Genomic DNA, 21,595 nt, shown 5'->3' on the forward strand with positions numbered 1-21,595 from the left:
TTAGTTACTTACTTACTTACTTACTTACACACACACACACACACACACACACACACACACACACAGATTGTGACATGATGTTAGAAAAGAATACTGTATGGATTACAAGCTGTGATTTGGTACCTGCAATTGAAAGGTTTATCACGTAACAGCAGTCCACAAAGGTATGGCCAGGAATGTGTATATAACAATTACGTGAAGTTGCAAGGTTAAGACAGTAATGGAATACATAATGCTTTCTACCCAGAAGATTTACAGTAGTAAAAGTGAGAAGGCTTAAAACATAATGATAAGCACAAGGACCACAGTAGCAAAATAAGGTGAGAGAAATAATCAGGTCAGTAGATGGATGAGTACAGTCAAGTGGTCCAAGGTGCTCACATTGTGGTGATGGTTATCACCTCCCCCCCCCCCCCCCGTCCCCCCGTCCCCACACAAACCATCCCATCCCTGACCTGCAATAGATAGTGTTGTTAAAATGGGAACAGAACCCACTCTCTGACAGGAAGATAAAAACTGGTCAACTGTCTTTTTTGTCATTAGCTAGTATCATGAATAAGGAATCCTTAAGTTTGTATCTTCATTGGAGCACTACTCTTAAAAACTAAAATAGAGTGTGCCAGAAGAAAGATCTAACCACATCTGAAACTAATTAAAATTGTGTGTGGCAGAAGTAAGATCTAACCACATCTGAAACTAATTACAACAGAGTACAAGAGGGAATGCCAGGGTGTCTGGCTGAGGAGATAGGGTCAAGGCCCATGAAGGCCCCATGTGCAACAGGAGACACACCAACCTCAACAAACACAATGCCCCTACCCTGAAAGCAGTTTAAAATGTTATATCTGACAATAAAGACAGTTTTCTCAGAAGAAATGATGAACCAGTTGAACTATCCATAAGTCATCTACCAGCATTAGAGGCAAAGAATGTGGGAACTGTGCTTCGTATGGAGGGCCAGGAGGCTTCATTCCACCAGAATGTCTGTCTGTAAGACTCCACAACAACAACATAGGGGTGGCTCACTATATGACAGAAAACTATGGGATAATCCAGCATGACTCACATGAAGGCAATGTAAGACAGGAGATACCTTCTCAGAGGAACTGATGGAGGAATTTCATGTAGCTCTAGTCTCTGTCATAGTGGCTAGATAATTTGGAGGGGGCACTAGGCCACTATATTATGTCCCACATCTGAGGAAGTACAGACTGTATCTGCATATGCTAATCCACACACAGGATTGTCGAAGTGGATGTTGAGCAAGTAATCTTTTCTCTAGCCACACAGTCAGTCAGTTCATTCCCCAGGATATCTATATGACTTAAGATCAGAGAAAGACAACCAAGCAGGTAGTACGACAACGGTCAGAGAGAAGATTTTGACTAGCAGATATCAAAGGGTAACAAGAGTAACGTCAATCAATGCCCTGGAAGTGCACACTGAGTCTCTACAAATTAAAACACAATTCATGGAGGTAAGTTAAATAAAACATAGGTCTCTGTTACTGGCTATCAGCTCTGCTCTAAAGACAATACTCATTTCCAGAAACAAAAGTTGTTCTTAACCAGCAGGAGATGTAAAGGTATATCTCATCCTGTTGATGGTTTTAGAGCCATCCATGTAAACGATATTAGCAAACTGATTCTCCTGAAGAACTGAGATGCACTGCATGAATAAAGAATTCATTAAGCTGGATTATTAGGAAAATGTTGTATGTTGATTACACAAGTGAGGAAGATTTGGTACCATTGTAACTGAAAAGGTAAGATACCCAGTTCACTGAGGAAATTGTTTACAGGAATAGTCTGGACAATATCAGTAGCCAGCCATACTCCACTATGATGCACTTCATCCAGTACTTTCAAAAGAGAAGTGTCGCTGAACTGCACACCTGCCAGCCACAGTCCAGCCTGGATGATACCAGAACCTGGTAAATATGGAGTAGAGTAGCATGATTCACACAATAAAAGGGGTGGGTTAGAAAGCAATGAAAGTTAAGGCTTTGCAAAGTGCCACTTGTAAGCTAACAAATATGGGGCAACTACGTCACTTTTTTCAATCAAAGAGGAGTCATAAAAATGAGATTGCACAATATCAAGAAAAAGGTATCCATGCTGCAATTTCTTCTTTTCCTCTTAAACAACTTTAGAAGGTCTGGACTTTTGTAAGGGCTTATCCACTGCGAGTGTAGTAGGAACTGAAGAGGAGCAGGCAGCTTTGAGACCAACAGTCTGTAACTCCTTAAGCTACTGGTTGGTCTACAGTTATGGCAACATTCAGTGCTATTGGGATGGGATGCAAGTAGCCATACTTTTTCAGTGTTTCAACATATGAGAGGCCCTCAGAGGAGACCATAAGTTCCTGGGCCTTATGTGCCTTTACTAAGGTAGCATACTTTCGTAATTGGAGCATGTGATTATTTAGTAAACAGACACAGAACAGTGATTGCTCACATGGCAAGTTTTCATAAAGCAACTGATCACAGTCCCAATAAATTTGACTGTTTGCAGAACAGGAAGATATATACATGACACATTGGCATTTAAGGCATGGCATTAGGGGTGAGAATTATGGCTTCACATCAAAACACAAGACCACTATTTTAGCTTTCTTGGGACATGAACATCCTTAAAAGTTGAGGTGTCAATCTTGTTGTTTAGTGGGCATCCACGTAGGTAATGTACAAAGTAGACCCCATGCTTCCTCAACTGTTAGCAGAATTCCTCATCCATCTGGACTGTTAAGTCCTGGTGAAAAATTATATTCTTTACCATGTTCAGGCCCTTATGCAATCTTGTGGTAACATGTATGTAAACATGTTTCTTCCAAGGGAATAATGCCCAGGAACAAGTTGGAGCTGTCTACTTTAATTAAGACAGAATCACTTCATAGCTTACTTCACGGAAAAGATTTCTCCAAAATTAAAGTGTGAAATTCATTTAACTTTAGTGTATTCTCAATAATCAGGATACAAAAGGGTTCTCCTGGGGGCAGAAGTAAAGTTCGACTGCCAATTTAGGTGGATGAATAAAACAGAGGAATAGGAAGCATGAAAAGAGGTGGTTCACATTTGAGTGGTTGGTGGACAGTCCTGGTGAACAGGGCCGGAGAGCTGTAGTCGTCCACTCTGGCCAAAAGCTGAAGTGCAAGAGGGTGTCTACACTACACACTAACCCAAAGAGTTTCCATCAATGACACATGTGACTCAGCTCCCACATACCCTATTAGTTGTCTGGGTAGTGTGTGTAGCTACTGTTACTCAAAAAGGAAGAAAGAGTCATCTGAAGGTAACTTATTCAGCAAAAGGAAGAGTGGCATGATACTGACGCTTACAAGATCCATCAAGCAAATGTGCCACCATGAGAACTCATGTTGAGAAAATGTTTGAAAGCTGTGGCTGGTACCTTTCAAATAAAATTTCTTCTAAAGCATTTGGAGATTGGCTGGGTGCCCTATACAGTTTGATTCTGATTTCCTCCCATGATGTGGCCAAGAAGGGAAAGTTCTTGGAATTGTAACTATCTGCACTGAAGCATTCAGATCCATCTGCACAGACTATAGGGAGCCCCATGGTCACCAGCTAATAACTTAAATCTTTTCCCTGTGTAAGATATCTGTTCTGATGCCATCTACTTCTGTTGAGGACACTCCCCAAGGGTGCCACCGAGCCAGGGCAATGGCCACCTGACTTGATGGTCATTGCTCAGAGTCACAGTACCCACAAATGGGCAGGCAACAAATCTAAGAATGCACAATGAGGTAACAGTTCAGGCACCCATAATGGATTCCCTGCATAACCAGTGGGCTTCCACCCACAGGTACCTGACAACTCCACACATGAACTGGCTACCACACTTAGTATTAGATGATCAGCATGGCCCACACTTCAGAAAAAAAAAACATGGATAAAGTGGAGGTAAAATCTGGATGTGTGAACCAAACATAAATTAACCAAACAAATAAATGCTTTGGACTAGAGGAGGCCACTAACCAAAAAGCAGAAGTATTGACTCATCAATGGGCACAACAAAAAAGTAATCCTTTTTTGAGCTAGCGCGCGCACACACACACACACACACACACACACACACACACACACACCTGTGGGTACAGGGGGAAAGAGGTGAGAGGCAGGGAAAGGATTTGGGGTAGGGTAGCAAGTGGCTTGATGGGAGGCTGCGAGTTTGCCGGCTAGCGGCTAGGAATATGGGAGGGAGATGTGACAGGTGCACAGGCCAGGCAAGTAATGCATGGCTGTCTGGTAGCACAACATACAGCTGAGCATAACATGCTCAATTTCAATTGCTACTTCATGACCTGGGACATATGGGTTGTTCTCTCTGCCACCAACTTCTTTGAACTACACAGATTTGGGCGGGGGGGGGGGGGGGGGGGGGGGGGGGGGGGAAACATTCTTTGCTCCAGTCATTGTCCTGATCTCTTTTGCAGTAGCCCACTGTCCCCACAACCTCCACCCAACAGTTTTCCCTTCCTCTGTCCAGTCACCATCTCCCATTTCATATCCCCACATCATCTTTAGTCCCACTGGCTCTGGCAACTGTGCACCCATGCCTTGCCCATGTGCCTGCCACCCCTCCCTCCTGCATTCTTAGTGAGCAATACAGCTGCCTCCCTCTGAGCTGTTCATCACCCATCCCCAACCCCTCTCCCTACCACCACTGCCTCTCTTGCCTTCTACCCATCCTACCTGACACAACCCCCACCCTAGCTTAGTCCACCTGCCGAAATGCAGCACAGGCAGATTGTGTCCAGCTGGCACTATGTAGGGGCATGTGTGAGTTTGCACGTATGTGTGTGTGTGTGTGTGTGTGTGTGTGTGTGTGTGTGTGTGTGTGTGCGTGTGCGTGTGCGTGTGTGTGTGTGTAGTTTGAAAAGGGATTACCCCAACACCTAGGAAGCTTTGTTTCTTTTTCACGTGCACCTGTCAATGACTGAAAGCTCCTGCATCTCAGTGAGCGGTCTCCTTTACTCAAAAGTATTTACATTCTACCAGAACTTTCCTACAAAATTAATCAAATATCTACTGTTGTGAAAGTGGTAACTGATGTCATACAAACAAGTTTAGTCATCAACAGGGAATTTGTCTACTGACCAAGTATGAGAAAAGATATAGTGTGCTGCACAGGAAAAGTAGTAGTACTGCAATTGCTTGGGACCACATGCTCACCACACATGTACCCACAAATGAGTTGTAAAGATGACCAATCCGCTGTAAGGCTGGAATGAGCCACTTTTCAGGATAATAATTCATCATTTGTAAGAACTGATGGACAGTGAAATGTGCTCTACCACTGGTAAACTACCCCACACCGGGAAAAGGAGTAAGGAGGCAAGAGTTCAATAGGCAATCAATACTGAGATTTCATTAGCTAAGGAGTAATGAAAAAAAATCGGTAAACAAATTAACAATAGGCCTCTAACAATTGTAATATTTGCCTTGAATAATTAAAGTGAACCATGGAATACCTAAATATTGATGGCAAGACAGGAATTTGATCCCCACTCACCCAAGACACTGTAGTTATATTTAGCAGAAGCATATAAATATTTTACAAGACCAATGTTGATTAAAAATGTAAGGTGTAATCAGAAATGCTGACTTCTAAGAAACAGTGAGAGTAAGGTGTTGCTTATGACAAAAAACATCTGCACAAGAGATACAACTCTCCAACTCAAACCTGTCAGACTCGACTTCAAGTAGATTACCTGGAAAGCTGTTGAGATAGGAAGAGTACATTAGCTCCACTGATGGAACTGTTGAAGTATTCGTACCACCAAGTAGCACTATAAGTCTTTTCAATATAAATAAAACTATGTGAATGAAATGCTATCCTTGTAGGAAAGCATCTTGCAAATACACTTCCAGCAAGGCCAGGTTATTAATGATGGACCAGCAGCACCTGAGTCAGCACTCTGTGTGGCTTAGGAGCTGCCTGCTCTCTAGCAATCCAGACAATGATTATTCTCTCAAAGTTCTAAATTTGTCTTTTAGAGAGACAGGCAAGCAGATCAAATATGTCAAAAACATTTAAAACTGACATAAACACATGTTCACAGAAAAGTTAAAACTGGTTTGTTCCGCACTTTCCTCCACCCTTGTTATATCTAGATGCAAATGGCATGTCCTAATCAACAGAGCTCTTCTACACACCTCCTGAACCCATTAATGTTCCACTGTGGAATGAGATCCTTTTACAAGTGAGGTACTCCTCATCCTTTTCTTTCCTAATGTCATCTAGGTGAGCAAATTTATGCAAGTGATGCATACTGCTTTTCCTTCACATGGCACTCTCATGTCAGCACACTACTGAGATTTAAATCATAGCATCAGGTTTTGGATTTATGGCCTCACCCTCAGATGAATATGTCTTGAAATTTTGTGCATTGCACATACTGTTCCATTAAATGTAAGGATACAGGTTGGTGTTTTAACTAGGGACACATTTACTTTTTTCATTATGTTTTGGAGATCAACCACTGCATTTTGTGCTCTGTTATCTTTCAATTCCTCTTTAGATATACACATGATCTCTCCACATGAAATTCTTTTCCAACAGAATGTCTCCAAATGATTTTGTTGCATGGAATTTGGTGACCTGTTCCATTTCTTACACATTTTACTCATTTTAAGGTGCCATTAATGCATCAAAAGGGTGACACTTTATTAAAATAACCTTCTTGACTTTTTCACTATCAAAAACACATTCTGACAAGCAGTTTGTGTCCTATTACTATTGTTTACACACATATCTTCAGCAGAAAGCTCAGGAGAACCAGTTACTCAAACCCTCTTCCTTGACTGGGTGTTGATATCCTCCAAAAACCCACTCTTCCCACGGGGAGGTTGAGGGGAGGAGGGGGGAGGGGGCAGAAGAAGAAAAATTTGGACATTCAATCTGCATCCAACAAGTCACTAAGGAAATACAGATTGATCCAGAGAGAGTCTCATGTTATCTGGACAAGCCTAATAGAACTGGAATGTGACAAGTGCTGAAGAGATTGCCTAATAAGAACTATTTTAACTCTACAGCCATCCACCCTACAGGCATGCAGCACACATCACGGTTGAGACTCTTTTCTCATTTCTTTAAAAACTTTTTTATGTTCTTCCATCATTTTGACCCAAGCCATTATGTCAAGGACTCAAGTTTTGAGACACATGGCATTCTACCATTACATTTAACAGTGGTTGCTGAAGTTTGCTTAGAGCTTAAGACTGCAGAAGAATAACAGCACTGGCAAGTCCTGACCTAAGGAACCTCAGGCTAGCCAAATGTGACCTCAGCCACCAAGGACTGAACCCATGGGATGCTTGCCATTTTGGTTCACCTGAGTGGCACATGTACATTATGGAATGCTACAGATACAGCTACCATTACCCTCCAATGAGAACAGAGAACTGTTCCAACACCTTGGAATTTTGGTCTCTATTTCTAACACCATTATTCCCAAACTCTGGAGATATGAACAGATTGTTCAAATTGATCTATTTAGTCCAAATGAATGTTCACTTCATCAAACTTTACAGTTTTTTAAAATTATATTCTGTATGTCTGTCTCTATATTAGTATATATATTTTTTCTTCTTTACTTCCCCCATAATTATGTTTATTTTATGTTGAACCCCTCACTCACCTCCCACAACTTTTTCTCACACACACTGGTGTCCAAAATTAAAGTAACAAACTGCTATTTCCCCATCCTGTATCTAATTCATGATATAATCATACAAACTGTAAACATTTGTTGTTAAGATCATGTTCTGCATGGAAAATGGCATTTTGATCAATGGACAACCATGCCAGCAATGATGTCAGGGCACCTATCAAGCAGGGTAGTATTTGCATCCACAATCGCTACGTACACAGTCACAGACGGTGCAGTATGGCACAGAGCGGATGCCTACAGGCCCTCTGCTGTGGAGGGCCATAGGAAGAATGGAAGCAGAAGTTGCAAACTGGTGTGGCCTGATGGTGCAATGTTAATCGTTCTGTTGTTTCTCTGATGATGACACAGTTTACAGAGACTGAAACTGTATCCCGGAGATCAGGACAGGGTCAACCATATGTGACATCAGAAAGAGTTGACCATTATTTGGCTGTAAGGGCATGATGGTACCACCTTAGTACTGCACTGTAACTGGCATCTGACCTTGCAGCATCCCCTGGATGTGTTGTATCAAGGCAAACAGTGTGCAGAAGGCTTAAGCAGAACAGCCTTTATTGTTGGAGACGTCCTGTCTGTTTACCTCAAGTTTACCTCTTGTGTGTCTTCACAGAATGGACATTTAGAGTGGAGCTGTCAACATGTCACCTGGATGGTTGAACAGTGGGCCAATGTTCTTTTCACACGTGAGTGCTGATTTGGTCTAGAGAGCGATTCTCAACAGATTCACATCTGGAGGGGACATGGAACACGATTTTGGGACCCACATATTGTGGAAAGATACTGATATCATGGATGAGCCCTAATGGTGTGGGCAGGTATTATCTTGACCACTTGAGTAACTCTTCATGAAATTGTACGGGTGGCTCAGCAAGATTTAACTGGTGTCAGGTACTGTGAGGAGATCTTGGGATCTCATGTGTGGTGGTTGTGAGGTGCTGTGGGCTTAGACTTCATACTGATGGATGATAATGCTCGACCTCATAGAGCAAGGGCAGTTGATGGTTTTTTTTTTTTTTTTTTTTTTTTTTTTTTTTTTTTTTTTTTTTTTTTTTTTGTAAACGGAAGATATTGCATGCATAGCATGGCCTCCTCGCTCTCCCAATTTGAATGCCATAGAGCATGTCTGAGATGCTTTAGGGAGATGAGTTGCATCACATCAGCATCCACCAACCTCTCTCCAAGACTTGTGAGCAGCGTTGCGGGAAGAATGGGCGTTATTGCCTCGATATGAGATTGATGAAATCATTCACAGCATGTTCCATCATTGTCGCTCTCTATTGGTGCCAGAGGTGGTCACACCGCATGCTGAGCACATTAACCAGTTGTCAAAATGTTTGTGCAAATCTGTTAAGTTGGAGGGAAAAAAAACAAAGAACATATTTGTCTACCATTATGCATGTTCCAGTTGATTACATTCTGTATTTTTTACATTGTTTCTACTTTACTATTACTTGTTTATAATGTTTCATAGCAAAACAAATGCAACCTTGCAAAATTTCAATTTGTTGCTTTAATTTTGGACACCAGTGTATTTCATTACTTATTTCGCCTGTCATCTTCATTTTGTTATTATGATTACTATAAAATTTAACACTTTTCTTTCATATAATGATTACAATCAGTTCATTACAGCACTGGAATAAGTGTTGTGGCTATTCATGTACAGTTGTTTCTGATTCCTTTCCAGTATTTTCTATGACTCCTGATCCAGGATTCAAGTGATTTTTCTTTCCCTCCTTTCCTTTTTAGTTTCATATCTTTTTCTTGAGACTGGCAAAAGTAAAATTTTAATGTTTTAAAACTAAATATTAAGTAATTATTTTAATTGTGTGGCTTTCAAGCCTGCTTCAGCTGTTTCTGCTTTGGTCACTAGTAAGTACAATTGTTGAATGAAGGAATGAGTTTCTGGGGAGGTTGAAAGGGACTAGAGATCAAGGTCATCCATCCCTGCTTTCCTTTAATAAACAAAGCCTAAAGAAGGATAAGAAAAGTATGGAGAAGCAATTTGATGTTTTCCAAGGCAGAAAGCTATGTCAAAAGTGGGGAGACAGAAAGAAAATGTAAAAAGGTAAGGAAATGCAATGAGTCAGAAGAGGTGTGCTAGTCTGAAACAGCCCGAGATCCCCCCTCCTCCAGGTCTTCCCCAACAGCAATAAAATACAGGCTTAAAGCTCAAGTCACAGAAATAAAACACAAAGGTGAAAGGTAATAAATGCAGTGGAATGGGGTAGAGGTGTAATGGCCAGAAACAGCTGGAGGCTCCCGAATCCAGTCCTGCGGTGGTAAGTCAACTCCCACAACTGACCAGTTACCTGCCAGATACTGACTGAATGTTCAAGTTACAGAATGGCAAAGGGGAGACAAAACCATGCTGACAGGCTTTAAATGAGTGTATATAAATCACTTTCATATAAAACATAATGCCAGGCCTACCACTTTGACTTCATCACCAATGGTAGAGAGAAAAAGTTGTCAAGCTTCTCAGCTGAAAAGCAGCAAAGTTGGAGGACTCCTAAAAGGAAATGGATCACCACAGGAGTGTCTCAATGACAACGGGGTGGATCCTCTCACCTGAGCATACGAGCATAAGCCAACGATGTATTGCCAATACATAGTAAACAACGGACAATAAATTCCCTTACAGAAGGGCGAAGGCAAAATTGTCTTGCAGCCGTGGGTTCCTTTGTGGTATGTTGCCTGTTTGTACTGGCCACAGAGACTAATTCATCATTATAAGCCTCAAAAGGCTGAAAACATAGTGCTGACCACAAGTCAGATCCCGGTATCCTAATCTACAGTGTTTTCATTACTGTAGCATCCTTTGCTAATCACTCTGCAAGGTCGTTTTCCAGAATCCCTAGGTGATTTGGGGTCCAGAGGAATACAACTGTGCTACCAGTAATGTAGATGTGGGGAAAAAACACTATGTATGGTCAAAACTAATGGGTTCTGTGAACATAATTGGTTTATGGCCTGCAGGCTGCATGGAAAGTCACTACAGATCAGGAAATCTTAGTGAATGCAAATATAATGAAAGGATTGGATAATGACCACTAATTCTGCTGTGAAAAATGCTACATCCAAATGGTCATGAATATTGTTCATGGCTTCTGAAACGTGTGAATACACAGCAGATGTGATTGTCAACCAATGAGTCAATAGCACAGATGACTGTAGAACACGAAAATTTGTCAAGTACTGGGAAAAATTAATGCTGACAGGTGTATCATTTCATCATTTCCTTTGGTCCTATTGAAAGAGCTAGCTGGATCTTCGGATGAGGTATACACCATGTGGGGCATTCGGCAACGGTAACCTAATGTCAAGGTTCAATGTAAGAAATCGAAAGTCAAAGCAAAGAGACTCCAAGTCAACTGCTGTTGACACACTGAACCTGGGGGACCTAGTGGGAGGTGGTTTCTCCCTTTCAAGAAATGGACGTAGTGAATTGGGTGTTCACAGTAGCTGTGGGTGCATATGACGTATTTTGCAGTAACTGCTGACATCTGATTCATAGACAAGGAATCCCAGTATCTACCAGAAGGCTGTCCACAAGGCTTATCTAAAAGGTGTCAGTTATGAGTCAGACCCAGTAGTGGTGAACTGGTTCCACTACCTGTAATGTCGAAGAGACGGTGGATCTGTAAGTCAGACATCTGTAACCTGTATGAGATAGGATTAGTGCTTTGTACAGGCACAATAGCATGGAGCAATCCACATCCCACGAGGGGTGACAGGCACAGTGGAGTATATCAAGTCTTGTTAAGCTTGTACATGTGTTGTAACCACATCAACTGAGCAGGAAATAAAATTCAAAGAAACAATTTGACTGTACCATACTTAGCAGTTCATTTTCAACGCAAAGTTCTGGTTGTGGGTGAACAGTTTTACATTGGCAGAAGTCCATGACAAGTCATAGTAGTGAAAAACTTGATACCGAGTGTGAGAGTCCAGGATTGCGCTTTCTTGATGGTGCTTTGAACCTGGTAATATGAACTGTAGTAAATACTAATGTAGTCAACTTATATGGGCGGCAAGACCATAGGCCCCATCGTCTCTGCAAGCCTATTAATTGCTGTCAGGAAAAGTGTCACACTCAGCAAGGATCCCTGTGAGACACCATTCCATATATCACTGGCTAATGACATGCCACAATCCGGGGTAAATATGCTAACAAGGTTAAGAGGAAGGTAACCCTCAGCTGAGGGAGCAGGGGGAGTAATAAGAACAAAAGGAAAGGTTGGGTCATGTTGAGGCTCTTCCAGGAGGGCAGGGGTTGGGGAAGGGGGAGGCAATGTTGCTGAGCCTCTTCCAGGAGAGTAATGTCGATGATTGAGTAGCTGTAAATGATTAATGCAGCTGCTTGATAGTTTCCTAATGGATGCTACTTCTCCAAATTTTTTGTCAATAAATGACGAGCAATGGTTTTGTACTCCAAAAAACACTCATCATCAGTTCGGATAAAAACTAGGTACCAAGGGAAGTATTTCTCACCATTTCTGTCAAATTTACTTTCCTGCCTTTGGGTCATACCTTCTTGCATTTAATTGATCCATTCTGTTGAGTGAGTCTGCTGGGGCCTTGCCATCAACATGCAAAAGTGTGATCCTAATCATTGAGGATTGTCCACTATGGTACAGCCCACCATAATCAGGGGCTCTCTACATTAGTGCCACCTTGCCACAACAACAACTGTCTGGAATGGTAACTACTGCTCAGAGGTCTCGTGATCTAAACTCAACAGGCTCATACTACTTAGCATCCATGAACAGATTGCAGCTTCTGCACAAACAGTATGTTTCCTACATTGTCAGGAGGCTATGACCATGCTGGTACCTGACATCCCCACTACAATGGACTATCAAACATGTTAGGCTTTGAGCGCCTAATTTAACTACTTGCAGAAGAATTACTTGAGAGAGAACTGCAAAATGGGTGGAACATAAGCAATAATGGGCAATCTTCTCTACACAGACCAAACAATTGTAAGATATTGAAGAAGAAAAAAAAAAAGGTGAGGGTAAACCTGGTTTCAGAGATCCAACATGTCGTTGTGGTCTTCAGTACTGAGACTGGTTTGATGCAGCTCTTCATGCTACTCTATCCTGTGCAAGCTTCTTGATCTCCCAGTACCTACTGCAACCTACATCCTTCTGAATCTGCTTAGTGTATTCATCTCTTGGTCTCCCTCTACCATTTTTACCCTCCACGCTGCCCTCCAATAGTAAATTGGTGATCCCTCGATGTCTCAGAATATGTCCTACCAACCGATGCCTTTTTCTAGTCAAGTTGTGCCACAAGCTCCTCTTCTCCCCAATTCTGTTCAATACCTTGTCATTAGTCATGTGATCAACCCATCTAATCTTCAGCATTCTTCTGTAGCACCACATTTCGAAAGCTTCTATTTTCTTCTTGTCTAAGCTATTTATCGTCCACGTTTCACTTCCATACATGGCTACACCCCATACAAATACTTTGAGAAACGACTTCCAGACACTTAAATCAATACTCAATGTTAACAAATTTCTCTTCTTAAGAAACGCTTTCCTTGCTATTGCCAGTCTACATTTTATATCCTCTCTACTTCAACCATCATCAGGTATTTTGCTCCCCAAATAGCAAAACTCCTTTACTACTTTAAGTGTCTTATTTCCTAATCTAATTCCCTCAGCATCACCCGACTTAATTCGACTACATTGCATTATCGTCGTTTTGCTTTTGTTGATGTTCATCTTATATCCTCCTTTTAAGACACTGTCCATTCCACTCAACTGCTCTTCCAAGTCCTTTGCTGTCTCTGACAGAATTACAATGTCATCGGCAAACCTCAAAGTTTTTATTTCTTCTCCATGGATTTTAATACCTACTCCTTTACTGCTTTCTGTTTCCTTTACTGCTTGCTCAACATACAGATTGAATAACATTGGGGAGAGGCTACAACCCTGCCTCACTCCCTTCCCAAACACTGCTTCCCTTTCATGCCCCTCGACTCTTATAACTGCCATCTGCTTTCTTCTGTACAAATTGTAAATAGTCTTTTGCTCTCTGTATTTTACTCCCTGCCACCTTCAGAATTTGAAAGAGAGTATTCCAATCAACATTGTCAAAAGCTTTCTCTAAGTCTACAAATGCTAGAAATGTAGGTTTGCTTTTCCTTAATCTTTCTTCTAAGATAAGTCATAGGGTCAGTACTGCCTCACGTGTTCCAACATTTCTATGGAATCCAAACTGATCTTCCCCGAGGTTGGCTTCTATCAGTTTTTCCATTCGTCTGTAAAGAATTCGCGTTAGTATTTTGCAACTGTGACTTATTAAACTGATAGTTCGGTAATTTTCACATCTGTCAACACCTGCTTTCTTAAGGATTGGAATTATTATATTCTTCTTGAAGTCTGAGGGTATTTCGCCTGTCTCATACATCTTGCTCACCAGATGGTAGAGTTTTGTCAGGACTGGCTCTCCCAAGGCTGTCAGTAGTTCTAATGGAATGTTGTCTACACAGAGGGCCTTGTTTCGACTGAGGTCTTTCAGTGCTCTGTCAAACTCTTCACGCAATATGATATATCCAATTTCATCTTCATCTACATCCTCTTCCATTTCCATAACATTGTCCGCAAATACATCGCCCTTGTATAGGCCCTTTATATACTCCTTCCACCTTTCTGCTTTCCCTTCTTTGCTTACAACTGGGTTTCCATCAAAGCTCTTGATATTCATGCAAGTGGTTCTCCTTTCTCCAAAGGTCTCTTTAATTTTCTTGTAGGCAGTATCTATCTTACTGCTAGTGAGATAAGCCTCTACATCCTTACATTTGTCCTCTAGCCATCTCTGCTTAGCCAATTTTGCACTTCCTGTCGATCTCATTTTTGATACGTTTGTATTCCTTTTTGCCTGCTTCATTTACTGCATTTTTATATTTTCTCCTTTCATCAATTAAATTTAATATTTCTTCTGTTACCCAAGGGTTTCTACTAACCCTCGTCTTTTTACCTATTTGATCCTCTGCTGCCTTCACTATTTCATCCCTCAAAGCTACCCATTCTTCTTCTACTGTATTTCTTTCCCCTATTCCTGTCAATTGTTCCCTTATGCTCTCCCTGAAACTCTGTACAATCTCTGGTTCTTTCAGTTTATCCAGGTCCCATCTCCTTAAATTCCCACCTTTTTGCAGTTTCTTCAGTTTTAATCTACAATTCATAATCAATAGATTGTGGTCAGAGTCCACATCTGCCCCTGGCAATGTTTTACAATTTAAAACCTGGTTCCTAAATCTCTGTCTTACCATTATATAATCTATCTGATACCTTTTAGTATCTCCAGGGTTCTTCCATGTATACAACCTTAATTCATGATTCTTAAACCAAGTATTAGCTATGATTAAGTTATGCTCTGTGCAAAATTCTACCAGGTGGCTTCCTCTTTCACTTCTTAGCTCCAATCCATATTCACCTACTATGCTTCCTTCTCTCCCTTTTCCTACTGACGAATTCCTGTCACCCATGACTATTAAATTTTCATCTCCCTTCACTACCTGAATAATTTCTTTCATCTCATCATACATTTCATAAATTTCTTCATCATCTGCAGTGATAGTTGGCATATAAACTTGTACTACTGTAGTAGGCGTGGGCTTCGTGTCTATCTTGACCACAATAATGCGTTCACTACGCTGTTTGAAGTAGCTTACCCATACACCTATTTTTTTATTCATTATTAAATCTACTCCTGCATTACCACTATTTGATTTTGTATTTATAACCCTGTATTCACCTGACCAGAAGTCTTGCTTCTCCTGCCACCGAACTTCACTAATTCCCACTATATCTAACTTTAACCTATCCATTTCCCTTTTTAAATTTTCTAACCTACCTGCCCGATTAAGGGATCTGACATTCCACGCTCCGATCCGTAGAACGCCTGTTTTCTTTCTCCTGATAACAACTTCATCTTGAGTAGTCCCTGCCCGGAGATCCGAATGGGGGACTATTTTACCTCCGGAATATTTTACCCAAGAGGATGCCATCATCATTTAATCATACAGTAAAGTTGCATGCCCTCGGGAATAATTATGGCTGTAGTTTCCCCTTGCTTTCAGCCGTTTGCAGTACCATAACTGCAAGGCCATTTTGGTTAGTGTTACAAGACCAGATCAGTCAATCATCCAGACTGTTGCCCCTGCAACTACTGAAAAGGCTCCTACCCCTCTTCAGGAACCACACGTTTGTCTAGCCTCTCAACAGATACCCCTCCGTTGTGGTTGCACCTACGATATGGCTATCTGTATCGTTGAGGCACACAAGCCTCCCCACCAACGGCATGGCTCATGGGGGGGGGGGGGGGGGGGGGGGGCAACATATGTTAGCAAAAAAAATGGGGAGGATCTAAAAATAAACATATTAAATAAGGAACTTTATTGAGTATGTGAGAGAAAACCACAGCAGCAATCCTTCAGACCAAGTCAGAGAGAAGGTGCTGTCACAGAGTAGGATTACAACGCAGGAAGGTAATGAGTACTGGAATGGTGCAGGTTCTCATGATCGCCACACATGTAGCTGCAAAATAGTTGTGTGGACCTGCGAATTGACAGCTGGAAGGTTTTACTTTTGGTAGGAAAAAAGGAAGCAGTGTTGCATGGGCTTGGGGCCCAACATTTGCCAATCACATACTCACAAACAAAAGAACTGCAAGTTCCCAGGGAGTGCAATTACTGTTGTTGTCTCAAATGCTGTTGAAATGTAACCTGCAGAAATCTACAATATCAGCACAGTTGTAGTATATGAAGAACTGAATCATTAACAGTTGTCATACTTACTTGAGGTAGGGATATTGTTTGTTTTATTTGATGCATCACAATTGAATTTCTCCATATTTTCAATACATGCATCAATACATTCCTTGTAAATGTCTTGCAGTTCATTGTCACTTTCATTAAAGTATGGTGACCAAATACACATTAGTTGTTGGATAATAAAATCTGCTAGCACAGGATACTTAAGCAGACAATCACACAAAAACTTATGGGCATGCATGGAAAAGCACTGTACAGGTGTTGCTATTTTGTCTGCAAATAAGGTCTGGCTGTAAAGATGAGAAAGTTCCTGAAACAAAACATGAAAAACAAGGTTCAAAATGGCTCTGAGCACTATGGGACTTAACATATGTGGTCATCAGTCCCCTAAAACTTAGAACTACTTAAACCTAACTAACCTAAGGACATCACACACATCCATGCCCGAGGCAGGATTCGAACCTGCGACTATAGCAGTCGGGCGGTTCCAGACTGAGCGCCTAGAACTGCGAGGCCACTGCAGCTGGCGAAAAGCAAGGGGGTAAATGTATTAACCTCCAACTAATCAAAGACTGGGCTAATTTTTTCCCCCAGTTATGTAAATATGCAGCCATCAGATAATTACTTTGAAAGTATACATTATTTGGCATATTTACTATGGCCTATTAATAATGTGAATGGCGGCTCAAATCCAAATCATTGCATTTACTTTTGCTTGTCTAAGTCCTATTTTAATTTCTCAGGAAGGCTCACATTACCACACACTCCACAGTAGAGTGAAATACTCATTTCGAAATTGATATAAAATTAGTTAAGTAATACCACCATATCATATTGTATTGTATGGAACTGTGGACCTAGAAACGACAGAGAGGCTTCGTCCCCACCGTAGCCCTCAGTGGTTCACAACCCCACAACGGGGTACAGCAGTCCACTTTACCCAACCACCACCCCACAACCAACCCAGGGTTATTGTGCGGTTCGGCCCCCAGTGGACCCACTGGGAACATCTCACACCAGATGAGTGTAGCCCCCACTGTTTGCGTTTTAGAGTAATTATGGTGTATGCGTACATGGAGAAAGTGTTTCCGCAGCAATCGTTGACATAGAGTAACTGAGGCGGAATAAGGTGAACCAGCTCACATTTGCCGAGGCAGATGGAAAACCACCTTAAAAACCATCCACAAACTGGCTGGCACACTGGACCTCAACACTAATCTGCCAGGTGGATTTGTGCCAGGGACCGGCATTCCTTCCCACCCGGAAAGCAGTGCGTTAGGCCTCTCGGCTAACAGGGTGGGCTAATACCACCATATACTTTCTTCCCCTATTACTAATTCAGTATGAAGGGGGGTTTCTGTGGACTTTGAGCAAGTAGAAGAGAAGAAGTGGCAAATTAAAGTTGTGCTATTAGGTTTGTTCAAAGCAATCAGTTGGTGGGCTATTGTATGCTAAAGGAGGTTCAAGTTGCTGCCCGCATACAGTTTTCATGTCAGAAAGGTTCTTGTGGAAAGCACTTTAATCTTTCTGTCATGTTCCTGCATTCTGCAACATTTGGAACTGAGGAGGTAATGAAATATTTTCAATGGTCCACAAATACAGGGTGATCCATGAAGAATGGCCAGCATTCAGAGATATAACAGGAATCATCATTCGAAGCAAAAATGTAAGGTAAACATGGGCTATAAAATGCACATCTTAAGAGCTATGAGTAGTTGTTCAGTAGAAGAGATGTGTTTCATACTACTGAGGATGAAGAGGTGCTCATACCTGTTAAGGTATGCATGCTAGAGCCAATAATTGTTCCTCTCACATTCCTGAAGATTCCCATTTCTTCTGGGTCACCTTGTTGTAAGTGTAAAAGCAATAGCTAATTAAGCATATGTTTCACACAATGCTTCCTCGTTTCAACAATATTCTGTCTATCAGTAATTGATCCACCAATATACCACCAATGACATTAATTTAAATTGGATATTAAATTATTAGAACCCCTCTCCTCCTGGTCAACTGAGGCCATACAGTTCATAATTTCTTACTATTTGTACTCTATAAAATGACTCATATTTTTGCTCTGAATTACAGTCAAAGATCAACAACTTGGTAAGCAGTCATTTAAGCTTTTTATGTACATGTGCAACATTCCACACTTCATACTGAAGGATTTTTGCACTTTCCTAATAACTGCGTCACTACTTCTTGCATCCATTGATGTTACTGAGGCAGGTGATACCATGAACTGTCTCTGGACATTTCTGAACTGTGCCTACAATAGTGATTTTGATGATAATGACTGCTAAGAATTCCACGCATTACTGTCGCAGCAAATGTCACCTTAACTAATTAAAAATGCATGAACCTTGGGGAAAAATGGAAAATTGTTCAAAGTGAAATACAATTCATCATGTGAAATAGAAATTTCACATCACTTGTGTTTTAATAAAAAAAAAAATAAAACACACATAAAAAAACATAATTTTTAGAGGCTGCATAGACAGACACCACAGTCCTCCTAATGAAGCAGTGAGACTCATTTCCTAAATCAGAATTGAAGTGAGTACTTCACATACCTGTATCATTAATATCTAGAAATATTGTCTACTTTAAGTATGCAAAATATGGTGCCAATGTCAATTTTGTGGTGAATAGATTGTATATAGGAAACAAAACATAAACAAGAAGTGTAAGTGCAAAATTTGTGTATGTATAACTCAAATTGTTTGTAAAAATGGTACCTGAACTACACAGAAAAAAAAGTTGGAAACATGTGTCACATGAACCACAAATGTCCCAACTGCTGAATAGTATGGAACACATAGTCTGCTCCTGACAGTATTTTTCAAGTCAGATGTATCACCTACAGAAAATGAATGAGAGGACGATAAAGACTGAAGTACCAATGAACTAAAACACAGTGATGATATTGAAAACATGTGTATGCCTCCAGACGGAATGCACATCACAGAAAAAACAGAAGTTTGAAGAAGAACTACAGAGGCAGGTGATTGGGCAGAACATCACTGTAATGGTAGAGCTGAAGTCACATGCTGATGCAATGAGACATGGATGTGAAAACTTACTTTGAGCAAATGACTGGGGAAGGACAAACATTGTGAAATATTATTGAACTTACAGACTGAAAGTTGGACATTGATGGTTTGATAAGAAAGCCATACAGTAACTTCATATAGTGATGATTGGTCTAAAAAGTCCATAATTGATTTAATATGTTAGTGGATGATGAACTTATGAGGTACCTAGCAGATATCAAGATATCATCAGAAAACATAAGGGAAGGCTGAGGGAAAAAAAGGATTAAAATGGTATGGGCACATGAAGAGACTGACCGAGAAGAGGATGCCTAGAAAGATGTACAAGGTGAAGATGGAGGGTAAGTGACCAAGGGACAAGTGGCTAATAGGAGCAGAAGAAAACGTTCAGAAGAGAAGAGGGGCCTGGGCAAGAGTAGTGACAGAGACGTGGTGAGAAGAGTGGAGACAACTGATGGGCTTGTACTCCAAGCAAACACTGCCAATATCTGGAACTGTACGAGATGAAGGTGATGATGAACCAGTTAAGTGTCTATATTGTTATATCTCAGAGGTAAGACTCGAAATAAGGCAATAAACATGTCGAAATGCTAAGAACAAACAAACTGAAGAAAACAATGAACACAGAACTCCCACCGCAAGTACATATGATGGACTGTAAAAATAGTGAAATGGAGACCTAGATGAGAGCCTGTCTTTTAATTTTTTTTAATTGAAAGTTACAGAAACTTTGATGAAAAATGGCAAAAAAATTATGTGAATATGTGTGTCATTGCTACCATTACTTATTTTACTTTGTTTCTGGATAGGACAATACACTCTGAGGTAGAAAAAAATGACACACCACAAAGGAATTATCTGACTAGGACAGAAATCAGTAGACATGATGTACATGTACAGATCAACGAATGATTATTATATCAGAGAAATCAGATAATGTATTCCTGAGAAAGAGCTTCATGAACTGAGCAAGTCAATAACACACTGGTCCACCTCTGGTCCTTCTGAAAGCAGTCATTTGGCTTGGCATTGATTGACAGACTTGTTGAAGTCATCCTTAGGGATATCATGCCCAATTCTGTCCAACTGGCATGTCAGATCTTCAAAATCCTGAGCTGGTTGGAGGGTCCTATCCATAATGCTCTAAACATTCTCAATTGGGGAGAGATCTGATGACATTGTTGGCCAGGCTAGGGTTTCATAAGCAGGAAGAAAAGAAGTAGAAATTCTCACCATGTGTCGACAGGTATTATCTTGCTGAAATATAAGTCTATGATGGCTTGGCATGAACAGCAACAAAATGAGGCATAGAATATCAACAACATACTGCTGTGCTGTACAGGTGATGCGGATAACAACCAAAGGTGTCGTGTTGTGAAATGAAATGCCATCCCAGACTGTCACTGCCGTTTGTCAGGCAACATGGCGGGTGACAGTCAGGTCGGTATCCCACTGGTGTCTGGGCCATCTCCAAACATGTTCCATGGTCAGTGGGGCTCAATTTGAAGTAGGACTCATCAGTGAAGACAATTCTACTCCAGTCAATGAGATACTGCATTGAATGTGCCCGGAACCTCTGCAAATGGCCTTGTTGGTGCACAGAGGTCAATGATAGTTGGCACAAGGGGTGCACGAACTCGGCCCACTTTCTGTGAGCTACTTATTAATGGTCCTTGTTGTCACTGAAGCACAAGCTGCACATCAGATCAGTGATAATGCTGAATCTGGGGCTCTGAGTGCCTCTCTGATGATTTCTCAGATCTCTCATTCTGTCTTCTCTCTAGGTCAACTGCTTCCTTCTTGACACTGCTTTCGGCCATGGTTCATCTATTCCTACCAACATCATCAAACAGTGGCTTTGCTCCTATTTAAAACGTCAAGTGATTCACCAATTACTCCACCTGGTTTCTTTATGACTAACTGCACACCCTTGCTCACATGCTGACATCTGCGTATAGTGTATACTGTGAATCATAGTTACCATTTTACTGAGTACTCAGAATGAAATTTGCAATGGCTTTATGGCCTTGCATTGACATATCCTTCTCTTCCTGTCAGTAGCAAG

At 41.1% G+C, this 21,595-nt stretch overlaps 1 protein-coding gene across 3 annotated transcripts in view; it reads right to left on the reverse strand.

Annotated features, from left to right (window-relative positions):
* The window catches only part of LOC126298189 (zinc finger FYVE domain-containing protein 26), a 381,844-nt gene that overhangs the window by 342,032 nt on the left and 18,217 nt on the right, over window positions 1-21,595 (reverse strand). For all 3 annotated transcript variants that reach the window (XM_049989496.1, XM_049989498.1, XM_049989497.1), the window contains exon 3: window positions 16,505-16,790. In XM_049989496.1, coding sequence (XP_049845453.1) covers window positions 16,505-16,790 — 286 coding nt within the window. The remainder of the gene's footprint in view (window positions 1-16,504; window positions 16,791-21,595) is intronic.

The sequence above is a fragment of the Schistocerca gregaria genome, chromosome X, assembly GCF_023897955.1.
Source record: "Schistocerca gregaria isolate iqSchGreg1 chromosome X, iqSchGreg1.2, whole genome shotgun sequence".
Lineage (NCBI taxonomy): Eukaryota > Metazoa > Arthropoda > Insecta > Orthoptera > Acrididae > Schistocerca > Schistocerca gregaria.